At 39.4% G+C, this 12,383-nt stretch overlaps 1 protein-coding gene across 1 annotated transcript in view; it reads left to right on the forward strand.

Moving 5' to 3' along the window:
* Nucleotides 1-12,383, forward strand: part of GRTP1 (growth hormone regulated TBC protein 1) — a 37,454-nt gene that overhangs the window by 1,530 nt on the left and 23,541 nt on the right. Inside the window, exons 2-3 of the mRNA XM_017736978.1 lie at nucleotides 1,354-1,505; nucleotides 7,412-7,570. Coding sequence (XP_017592467.1) covers nucleotides 1,354-1,505; nucleotides 7,412-7,570 — 311 coding nt within the window. The remainder of the gene's footprint in view (nucleotides 1-1,353; nucleotides 1,506-7,411; nucleotides 7,571-12,383) is intronic.

A 12,383-nucleotide genomic window follows, 5' to 3' on the forward strand; every position in this document is an offset into this window, starting at 1 on the left:
CTGGTGGCTGAGGGCACCGAGCGGCCGCCGCAACCTTCCCTGCCCGAGGGCAGCCGGGGAAGGTGGCTTCCCTGAAACTCTGCGTCCTCACTCTTTGTTTTCCCTTTCTACCTTAGGAATGGAGTGGAGCATGAAATTAATCTGTACTTGCTGCCTGGGCAGTCGCAGTCGTAAATAAGAGATGTGTGTTCATGGACGTGTGAGGGGGTTTTTTGTATGTGTGTGTTTTCATGTTCTGTGTCTTCAGAGCAATCTGTGTCAGGGGTCTCGGTGCTTTTTACACCTTTGGTTTTTGTGTCAGATTTGAGGAGTACCTGAATATTAAGGTGACTCTTCTAAGCAGCCAACAATGTAGTAACAATCTGAGGTCTGAATATTTAATTGTTCCTCATCTGATTCATGCTTTACTACCTGTGACGCTCCCGTGAGCCAGTTTTCCCAAGGCTGTTCCAGTGCTGCTCCGTGGCCAAATTCCTTCACCATGAATGAAACAGGCAGTGTTTTGGGAAGTTAAACCCTCAAGTCTATCTTGAAACCTTGTCTGACTGGACAGATCCCTCTCCCTGTTTAACTTCTGTGAAGCCCATTAATGTCCTGTACTCAGGTGGTAATTGGCAGGTATAGAGCACCCTGGGAAGTTGCCATAAATATAATTTATCAAGGTGAGTTGATATGTTAAAACAAAATCAGCCATTCAGTTCTGATACTCTGTCAGTATTGTGCTGCCTGAGATAATGTGCTGAACATTGAACAACTGTAAAAGATAATAAAATAAGCATTTTGGTACTACATATGAAGAAGGTGGATTGACACAAGGATTTGTCTTTTTCCAAGTTGTGTATTTTCATGAAGATAATTTCAGAAATTACCTATTTAAAAAATAATCTTTGTAACCTGTTACACTTGTACTTTCTGTTGTCATTTTTGTGCACAGAACTGTGTGGAAAGAGAGTTCAAGTCATATTCGAACTTTTGTGCCATACCTTATACTTTTCAACTGTTTGCCTGTATTGTGGTGAAAAATACCTCCCAGACTTTTATGTGGCCATAATTTTGTGTCAGTTTTGCACTCAATGGGTCCTTTGCTCCACAAACTCTGTACTTAAAAAGCAGTGAAATCTGTAAAACTGACTGAACAGTGCATGTTTAAATTAATTTACTTAAACAGTAAGTTTAAATGCTAAATGGAGTGTAACAGTTTGTGTAAAGTAGGTTTTCGTTGGGAGGAGGGAGTCTTGAGCTGCTTTTAGAAATAGCAACTGGAAGTTATTTAAAGCATACTTGCCTTTTTTTTTTTCTCCAGCTGTAGGTATGTAGAAACATTATTACAGGAATTCTTTTTTTATTTTGCAGGGTTGATCCATATGGGTTTGAAAGGCCAGAAGACTTTGATTATGCATCCTATGAAGCGTTCTTTTCCAGATACCTAGTGGTACTCACTAGAAGAGCAATAAAATGGTCCAAGCTCCTAAAGGGGAATAACAGTATACAGAAGAGTTTAAAAGGTGAGCTTCATGTCTTTTTATAGGTAAATGTGCATTATGTTGGGATCAACAGAAATGGTATTCAGTGGCTTTGTGTTTTTGAATGTTGAATACTATTTCTGTCTTCAAATGAAAACCAGTAGTATAAACAGTAATAGTGCACAAGCAAGTATGCTGTTGTTAGAGGGATTTGATTTAAACCTTCCAAAGGAGTAATCCTTCTTCAGCACATTAATATCTTGTTACATCTGTAACCCAGATATTATGGCCACTGGCACTGCAAGATACCGTTTTGCAGCTGTTTGCTGTATTGTACTCTGTACTCTCTTTAAAAAGACATGAGATTATGTAGAAGATGCTGTCTTGAACCCCAGGGATCAGGATGTTAGGGTTCTCAGTTGCTGTCTCTTTGACAGTTCTTTAGGCTGCTGAGATTTTGCAGTTCTCCTTATCCTTCTTTTGTAAGATGACATTGAGCATGCAGCTAAAAAGGTGTGTACTAAGAACTGACGATGAATGCCTGAGGAAGCGAAGAAAGTAAGATTTATGCAGGGGCTGATGCAACACTGTATCCATGCTGATGGAAGTGTTAATGTCTGCTTCAAAGAGCATGAAAACCTCTAGCAATGTTTTATCTTGCAAGAGATACAGGTGGAAATACAGAGAGAGAGTCAGAAGGTGTCAGGGAATCCTGTCTGACTAAAGGGTGGGGTTTCCTCCCACTCTCTCCCTGGGTTATGTTTTCAAATAAGCATCTAAATTTTCCTGTTTGCTCTTAATGGTGATATTCAGGTTGCTTTCTCTTTGGGTGTCTTTTGGAGTTGGGCAGAGTTGTCTGTAAGTATGTTAAAGAAAAAGTGAGTGAAATTAAGCAAACGTTAATCAGACATTGACTGTAACACAGCTGAAGTATTCAGAGCTGTGCTCCAGGTACAGACTTTGGCTGGTGATTCTGATGGTTTTGTTGTTGTGGGGTTGTTGTTTTTTTTTTCCCTTGGCACCAGAAATGGGATGATAACTAGTGAGACATTTTAAATATAACAGTGTATTTTGTGTACAGATGTCTATTTCAATGGTGAGAAATTCCAGGAGATGTAGGCTTGAGCTGTAAAGATGCTTTTGTTTGGGGTGTCAAGTTTGAATGTAGTGATAACTTTGTGCCATTTTGGATTGGTGAGGATTTTGAGATTCTGCAGAACTTAGTCTTCTAGTTGTGGAAAAATAATCTCAGTTTCAATTCATACCCTTCTCTTAATGTGTGAGTGGTAACATTGGCAGCTTTTAGCAATTTCTGTGTGTTCATTTCATTTCTCTTTCTTTGTGTTCCCAGTTCTAGCATTTTAGAAACAGAGTGTTACTGTGATTGTACTAAAAGTGTGAATGCCTTTGGTCTTATTTTGGAGCCAAAACTTTGACCAAATATCTCAACTTGTCCACCAGGCTTCAGAATCAATGGTCATGCTGCCCCACTGGGCACATAATGGCAGCAGCCTTTAACGTGGCTTTAATTGTCTCCAGCAGGCTGCTCTTTGTGAAAACTGGGATTCTATAAATCCACTGAGGGGACACAGGCAATGGCTCTGGACTGCGCAAGTCCTTGTGGGCTGGTGCCTCATCTTTGACATTACTGACTTTTGCTAAAGATACTTGGATTTGTAGGCTATGGATTCTCACATATACATGTAATTCCAGGGAGAGCGACAGGAATAACTAATACTGAGGAAATGTAGTCTTAGCGTAGATCCAGAGTTGTTACAAAAAGCTTCCTGCATTATCCTCAGCTGATACCTCAGAGGCGGAGAGTGAAAAGTTAACCTGTGCAATTACTGATTTTTAAATACTTTCCTTCTCATATCGTTATTAAGATTGAAGTCTGTGACATGCACAGGGAATTGTGTAAGCAGGTGTGTGCTTTATCCTGCAAGATGATTATGCAGTGATTTCCTTGCAGGCAAATAGCAGAAGCTCTGCAGGTTATCCACTGAATTTCCCTCCTCCAGGACCTGACTTCATTGCTATGAAGCTTTGCTCAGGGCTGCTGGCTCTTGCCATAAGCTAGAACTGCCTCTTACCCCCCTGAACGCAGTAGCTGTGAAACCACTGTTGTGTGTCCTGCTGTGAGTAGACATGTGAGAGGCAGTGTACGTGTGATAGCTCAGTAGTTCCACACCCATTTGTCTACACACAGAGAAGCTCATAATTCCTGCCCAGGCAAACAGGAAGAAGTGATGACTTGTGTTAATTTTCCAGTTTGGAAATGTGGCATGTTCACATGCTACTGAGTTTGCCTCATATCCAGGGTGGTTTGAATGGATGTAATTCTGTTCCACTATAAAGAAAAATAATTAGACTACATTTTAATAATGGTAATTAAGCAGTGTATCCTGTTGTTCTGTATTGCAGCCTGCTGGCAGGGTGGGTCATGGGGCTTTTGGATGACAGTTCCTTTCACTCATTCTCCAGTCTCTTCCTTTTTGTTATTTTTCTGCTATTTTGTTTCTCCCCCTACCCTTATCTTCACCTTGTTTCCACTGCACATGAGAGTTTATAGTCACTGTTTGTCACTTGCCTTCTTTCTCTCTCCTTCTCCCTCTGCCACTATTGAGATCCTCTTAATTTTTTTCCTTGCTTCATTCAGCTCTGTCTTTATGGGACCAAAATACAGGTTTCTGCTCTGTTTTGTTTACAGGTGGGCAACAAACTGTCTGACATAATTGCTCAAAGTATCCTAATTCTGACCAAATTCATGCTACACAAAACAATTTGGCTCTTAGTGAATTTGTCAAAAGTGACCAGTAGCAGAAGACACTTTCTGGTCTTTCATAAAATACAGTGAAAGGGAAAAGTAAATTTATTAAACAATAGTTATAACAGGGGCACTTCTGTTCCAGCCCAGGGCTTAGTGGAAGGAAAGTCAGTTTGACTGGAACTTGAACATTTACAGCACTGATCTGCTCTGTTTATTCTGTTATGTATTCATGAAATAAATCTTTCAGTTCCTCGTATGCTGTTTGCAGCTCTTTTGTAGAATTTTTCTTCTAGGGCCCAAGTTTATTTCCTATTTCCTCAACATTCAACAGTAATTGTTAGTAACTGAAAAAGTAAAAGTGCAGATGCTTCTCAAAATCATGCTCTTCTAATATTTTTAAGATGAGATAATTTTTGATTTTAAATGTTGGTGGTTTTGGCTTTTTTTTTTTGCTACATAAACTGAGTCTATGATGTAGAGTGAAACAATGTTAATAGGGGAAAAAGGTAATACAACACTTATCTTGAAGCATAAGTCTCCAAAATTCTCATATTCTACCATCAAACAAGGACAGGCAGGTTTAAGTGACTTGTTTTTACATCTTGTTACTATAAGTAATGTACAGTATTAGAAAAATGTTATTTTCTTCATACTTTTCTCTTGAAGTTACTTTGGGTATTTATCATCACTTTTAGACTCTTACCCTATCAGGTAGCTGTTTTTTCTTGTAACAAGGAAAACACATTCATAAAGTGTGACTCTAAACTTGTGAAACTGGCAGTAAGTGTCAGAGGAAATTGAATTATTAAGAGTGGGGGAGGGTTTTATAAAAATTGATGTTTAGTATTTTGTTAATGAACAGAGGCAAAAATTTTACATAAAGATATTTCTTACCTATGTATGTTCTAGAATTTTACTCGGGGCTTGGGGGTATTCAACAGTTCTACTTTTGAGGTCAAGCAACTGGCATTGGATGTGTGGGTGGAGACCCATGCATGATCTGGCTTCATCTGGGAAAGCTTCTTAGATGTTACAGTGGGAGGATATTCTGCAGTGTCAACTGTTGTTGTGGGTTTCTTCGTTCCCAAGGATAATGTGGAAGAGAGCCTATACATACATATTTGTATGAACACAATTCTGTGTATAGAAGATGATATATCTGTATCTATGTATATATATATATAAGTGATATGTATTAAATTGCGACTGTCCTTTTCAAAACTACTTTGCTGCTTCTGAATGCAAGTATTATTAATGGTGTCAGGAGACAAAGCACAATGTAAAGGGCTTTTGCATTCCTCAGGGAATGAGAGAGCTGGGTCAGTAGTCACTTGGGGTGATACAAGCCCCTGGCTGTCAATTGCCATGCAAATGATGACACTGAGGAATGATGAGTGTGTGCTGTGCTGCAGGCTGCTTTCCCCTTTTGCCACTGTCAAAGGCTTGTCCATGCTTCTCTTGGATTTAATGTGTATTGTTGGATATCGATGTTGGCTATGCTTCCAGAATTTAAAATTGTTCCAGAAAAAAATACCATTTGCATTATGTGTTAAAATATGATAATCCAGTATTTTAGCCAATAAGTTTGTTTCTAGGCTCATCTGAGTGTCTCTTGTTAACCTAAATGGGACTGGTTCTTGATGCTCATTCCTGTATTTGCTATGTCAATTTATAGGATTTCTTGAGCATTAGAGTTCAAAACTTCGTAAAAAAGATGAAGCGGGGATTATTAAACCACCATGGAAACAAGTAAATTATTTCCAGTCTAAAAGAAGATTGTAATTAAGGTGCTTTACAGCTAGAACTGTAGAGACTGTAGCCTGTAGTATAAATCCTCATTGAAAAGTGAAACAAAAACTGTACTCTAAAGACCAGGTATTTATTACAAATATGTTTCTTTGAGAGAAAACACCAGATTTTAGGTAGGTGAAATAGTCATTATATGTGCATGTTTATGTTGGGTGATGCTGGGGAAGCAGCTTTGGGTCCTAAAGGATAGCAGTTCTAATTAGGTGGAATGTATTTAGAAGGTGCCTGGCTGAGTTGTACAACCTTGCTTCACTCTGCTGTTTTTAAGGCCTTTAATTTAGGCAGTATTTATTACAGAACTATGTGATTGAATAAAACCTGGCTAGGTAGCGATATTGTGTGTGGTAGTGTGTGGGTGGAATAAAATTCTCCACTTGGATTTGAGTCCCATAAAATGTAGAGAGGAGAAGTTGATGCTTTTATTGATACAACCTGATTCATTTAGTAAGAAATGTCTGTTTCATTTGTCATTTTCTTCTCCCCCCAAAAAAGGAGAAGAATCTCAAACATTCAGCTGTCTTTTTGGGTCAGGAAAGGTAAGCTGATTTAGGATTATATACCCATAAACAGCATTGACTCCTTATTAATATTTTTCATACCATTCCCAGGAGGAAGCTGCTTTCATTGCCAGTAGCCTGATGCTTCTTCCTGTAATCTTGCATCATAGTTATTTACACTGAATCATCTGCTTAAAAAAAACCATAAAGCACACCCTAATGATGAAAATTATGCAGGGGATAAGAGCTACTTTAGATTGGAAAAGACTTCCCCGGTTATTCTAGGGAAAATCATCTGCTGTTCGCTCACATCTCCAGTTCTTCCAGGGCTCATTTAGATAGGAGGCACGTATTTAATATTCCTCAGTTTCTGCTGTATTTCAGTGGTCAGGTGCTAAGCTGAAGCCCTAGGGTTATGTTAACATGGCCATTGATGTTAGAGCTGAATGGGCAGAGCCATCATGTCAGAGGCCACTGGTGATGTAGGAAAAGTCAAGTCAGTGCTTATCTGAATGAAAAAGGACAAAGATCAAGGGGGAGCTTTGCTGTTGTATCTCCATCCAGAAAGGCAGAAGAAGAGGAAAGGATTCAAAATTCTAACAAGGGAAGTGAGGACGGAATAAAACCTGAGTCTGGAGATCTGGCGGGGAGTCTGAATGACAAGAACTTCGGAGTGAATCTAAAATATACTACGCGGCTGAGAAGTAAATGCTTATCCTAAATGGTAGCATAGGAGAGAAAACAATCTCTAGTCAAGAGTTTTCCTATGACTTCTTAACTTTAGGTTGCTCATTTAAAAAAGAGTTATACAGATGGATATTTTTCATTTATTTGAAAAATGAACAAGCAAAACCAAACTTCTTGTCTTGCAGTGAAGAGATATATCAGGAAAGGCATCCCCAATGAACACCGTGCATTGATCTGGATGATTGTGAGTGGGGCCCAAGCCAACATGGAACAAAACCCTGGATATTACCAGAGACTGCTTGAAGGAGAGAAGAATGACAAGCTGCTTGAAGCAATCAAAACAGGTTATTCTCTTGATAATGCTGTTTATCTGTATTTATCCATCCTATGTCCTTAAGTGTTAGAGATAAAGTTATGTCATGGAAAACTTAGTATTTCTGTAGTAGTGGTTTAAGTGCTGAATTAACACTTAAATTGGATTAGTCGTAAGCTCTTCAACAGCACAGATCTTTCCAGGTTCATCATGTGGTTAAAAGCATTAAGGAATGTTTTTAAGAAAGATGAGAAATTATTTGAGAAGGAATAAACTAGAAAACATTATAGTGTCATCTAAGTGAAGAGTTGTATCTTTGAGCCATGACACCTACCTTTGAGTCTGTTTCTCCTTAGTTCTGCCCCACAGGCCACTGGAGAAGCAGCAGGGGTGGTTGAAGATGTGGTATAGAGGTCTATATGAGGCAGGTGAAGTATGCTAGGATTTCAGGTTGAGTAAAAAGACTGCTAAGAAAGAGCTGTTGATAGATTTATATGAATTATAAATGGTGCGAAGATGGTGAATGAGGAACAATTGTTATTTGTTTCTTGTAACATAAGAACCAAGGACACTAAATGAAATGTGCCATGCTGCAGGTTTAGAAGAGTTGTGGCACTTGTTATTGTGCTGCAGAGTTTAGAAGTATGAACTGGTTTAAAAAGGAATTTGCTAAACTGACAGGTGGGGGAATCCACTTGATGCATGAAATATTAAACACTAAATGTAAATCCCTGGGAGAAGTGTACCCCTCCTCTACTGATCCATTTTCATGTGTGCTTTCTGTGAGCATTGATCAGTGGTCAATACTGATGACAGGGTATAAGGGCAGTGAGACCTTGGGCTGGCCCACTGGGAGAAAAAAGAGGCAGTAGGTGAGGACAAACAAGTAGGAGTTTGGTGTAACTGATACTTGTCCTGAAACCTGCAACAGCAGAGCCTTTGTGGCGAAGCTGATATTGGCTGAATTGCTCAATTAAAAAGTCAAGAGGTTGGGCTCTGCTCTGGAACAATGCTGAGGTTATTTGGTTAGAAAGGTAGGTTGTCTTTTTCCTCTTGCAAAAAACTCAGGTACCTAAAGTTTAGGCTTTATAGATTTTTATTCGAGTTGAATAAGCATCTAAACACTTGGCTTATGCAGAGTTTCTTCTTTGCCTTTCCCCTCAACAGCAGTACTTTTGGGACTACATGGGACTATGGGCTTTTGGGACTTTGGGCTTTTGGGACTACGTGCCTTAGTAAGGTGTGTTGGAGCATTAACTTCATGTTCCTATGAATATGGAGACTAGCCAGAAATCTGCAGGCTTATATCCTGCTCAGAACTTGAAACAGTAGAGCTCTTACTATGAATAAAGAGGGAGCTAGTAAGATGACTTTCTAAAGCCTGCCTTGGTAAGGGTCTGGAGAAGCATCAAACTATTCAACTGGGGTAAAATTTCTGCAAGAGAGTTGAAAACAACTTTTTTCCAGTACTAGACAAAGACATGAAGGATCAGTAGGTGGCTTTCCACACAGGTTTAAATGAAATAAAAATATTTTTCTGGGGGAAGGAAAAATACTGGGTAATGATAAAGATCTCTTTGTGAACTATGGACGAAATAAAGTTTTGGAAGGGCTACTGCATTGATTGGAAAACTGTAGAAGAGAAAATTAACATGGAGCAAGTGAGGGAAAAGAAGAATGGCTTGGAAGACTTTATTGGAGGGGAAAAAATGAAATTAAGACCACAGACACTCCAATGGTAGATTTTCCTTTAGAAAGGAAGAACTAGTGTGGCCGTAGGAGAGATGAAAGGAACAAAGTACTTAAGGTGAATGTAAACTTTGTGGTTAGTGTGTTTAATGAACTCGTGCTCCTGTTCACTGCACATTTTATAGTGGGCTTTGGCTGAGGACTCTTTCAGTGTGAATTGGTGCCTTTCATTATGTTTTTTCAAGTGTTGTTTTCCCATTACTGTAGGTTTTTTTAATAGTAGACCAAGGTAAGATGTGGAATCGTACTACTGTTGCTTTCATGTTTGCAGTTTCCAGAATTTTCAGGCAACTGTGCTGTGTTCATTGCCACAGTCTAGCTGTAAAGTTACAGCCCAGCACAATGCTGGGGTTTATAAACAAGAGAACAGCAATCACACTTTTTTCTTTTTTCCAGGGGGAGGGGCAGGAGGACAAGGCCAACCAAAGACTTTATTTCAAATTCAATTTAAAATGTGTATGAGTCTCTGTGTCCTGTTTCTTTTACATGCCCAGAAGCTGCAAACAATTTTTAAGTATGGAACTTTTTTTCATATGGGAAAGTCTTTAATGGGTATAATCAGGTTAAAAAGGGCAGGTAGATTGTGTCAAGAAATGGTCTAATCTTTAAAGAAAAATCTGACTAGTAATAGCAACAGAAGTCTTTCAGCTAATTAAATCTGTAATCTGTTCTTTCACCATTTTTGCCCTTTAATTTCCTGATTCTGAACTGATGAACTTTATTGCTGACTTTATTTAATATGCTATTTGTGGTTTGAACTTTTTTTTTAAGAAAAATGTCGGAGAGAACAGGCTTCTTACTCTAACCATTAAAAAAAGAGCTTAAAGAGTCCAGGTCTCTAAATTTTCGTGTCTTAGTTTATGTACACATTTAGAAGGGCATGCATTCCAACTACACTTTGTTTTTCATGCCCTATTATAGTCAAGTTTAGTAGCACAAATGATGATGTAAGATAAAAAGTGGCTGTCCTCCTAATGCAGAGGCTACATGCTGGGTACGGAAAGACTGGAGTATAAGTTGTAGCTTCCTTGGAGTAAGCTCCCCTTAGGCTGGCCATTGAATTTTGGAGTATGCCTGCAAGTCCTCAGGCACGTACATGCAGCTAATCCGTGCTTACACTCTTGTATTTCATGAGGAGGAGTTGTAGGTGCTGTGAAACCCAGGGTTTGATCTTTATCAGTCAGTCCCAGAGCCTGTGCTGTGCCGTGTGACAGCTGGCATAAGGATCTGACTGAGGATTGGATGGTGGTTGTAGGATCTTAATTGAGTTTATGATGGGTTCAGAAAAGTAATTCAAACAATGGTCATTGTCATTTCACTGGAGACAGGGAATATTTTACTATCAAAGCACTAAGAAGCTTCTCTGAATGTTAAACTGTTAGTGGAAGTTGGGAATTTTCAGGTGAGTTTAAAGCATTTAACCATTTGAGAGGAAGGGGAAGAGCAGTGCCAGCTCTTGTGGCTCTCTGTAAGAGGAGCCCTATCAGGTCATATTCAAACTGCTGCCTCATCTGGTCTTTCGTCTATCAGAACAGCTAAAGGGAGAACTGGAGGACTTCCTCAGAATGTTTTTCCTAGTCTCCAGTCATCTGAGGTTTGGAGAGTTGCCAAGACATATGCTGCATGTTTGTACCTAATAATGCTGGATGGGAAAAAATTCACAAAAACCCTTCTGGTTGCTCCTTTTTCATGTTGTTTACTTTGCTTATGATTTTGCAGATTTGTGCTGTCTCAATGCTGTTAAGCATCTCCCTCCAAACTAAGGAGCTCTAATCCACCTGGGTTTGTGCTATATATGGTAGCCATTTTGTATCTGTGGTCTTCCTTGCTGCCATTCTTTCCTGCAATTTCTCTAATTCTAGTGTCATCTTTTGGGGATGAAGGGGACTGGAATTTATGCACGTGCTTTTCGGATTTATACAGTGGCAATATTGTAAAAAACCCTAACTCTGTTGGCTTTCTTGATTGCTGAAAGCTCTTGAGCTGTTACTTGTTAGTGGGGGTTGTCAGGCTCAATTTTTCTGACTTTAGTTAATAACAAACTTGGCCTTAACTTAAAACAAGCAAACCCCCCAAGCCTCCAAAATAATTTATAGTTCCAGGTGTTGCAGGGGAAAGCTTGAACTTTTGAATTCTGGATATGCAGTGGAGTTTTTGAATGCTTGTAGTTGGCAGTTGAGGTGAATTTTTGCTCTGCTCTCTACTATGTAAAAAAAGAAAAAATTACCTGCCTTGAAGCTCTTCAGAGCAGATGCACATCACAGATGTAGGAGTAGCAAAGAAGTGGCCATAAGTGGAGTAGAATATATTAGTTATAAAAATACTTGTGTAATTTACTGACACCTGTGTCTCATAGTGAGAAGCACCTGGATATGAAAGTAAAAGTGCCATGGTTTAGGAAATGTATTCTCCAATTTAGCACTCCCTCTAAAACCACATGCTGGTCCCTCTCCCCCCTCCAGTTGGAGGGACAAAAGGCGAAGATCATGGGTTGAGATAAGAACAATTTACTGGAAACAGCAATGAGATATGAAAACAAACAGTAACAGCAACAATATTAATAACAAAAGGTATACAAAACAATTCACACAGAAAGAAAGCACACGATAATAGACAATACCTCTGCCACTTTCTCAACTGAATGGGAACCCCTTCTCCCTGGAAGAGAGTCCCTTTCCCACCCCCTGGCAGTGATGAGGTGGTATAGAACAACCTCCAGGCCCTATAGCCACACCCCCTCCCAGCTACTGCAGAAATTAGCCCTATCGTGGCTAGAATCAGGACAAAAAGGAAGGATGAGATAGCAAGGTGAAGAAGGTTGTCCTGTAGATGCCTGACCTTTGAAGTACCCTAAGTAGGAAAAGCACGAGACTGGTTCCAAAAGCATTGGTTTTCTGGACTGCGCTTTCAAATCTCTTTGCTCCAGAAATAACATCAATGACTCTGATTCTTGGTACCGAAATAGACATCTGTTTTATAAACTGAGGCTAATGTGTTCTGCCTTTGTTTATGTTACTGAGTGAGGTAGAAATACTGCAGACCCATGAGAGGGAAGAAAGAAGCCAATGGTCTTCTCATGGTTCCTGCACAGAGAT

Source organism: Corvus brachyrhynchos, unplaced genomic scaffold, assembly GCF_000691975.1.
Source record: "Corvus brachyrhynchos isolate BGI_N302 unplaced genomic scaffold, ASM69197v1 scaffold83, whole genome shotgun sequence".
NCBI lineage: Eukaryota > Metazoa > Chordata > Aves > Passeriformes > Corvidae > Corvus > Corvus brachyrhynchos.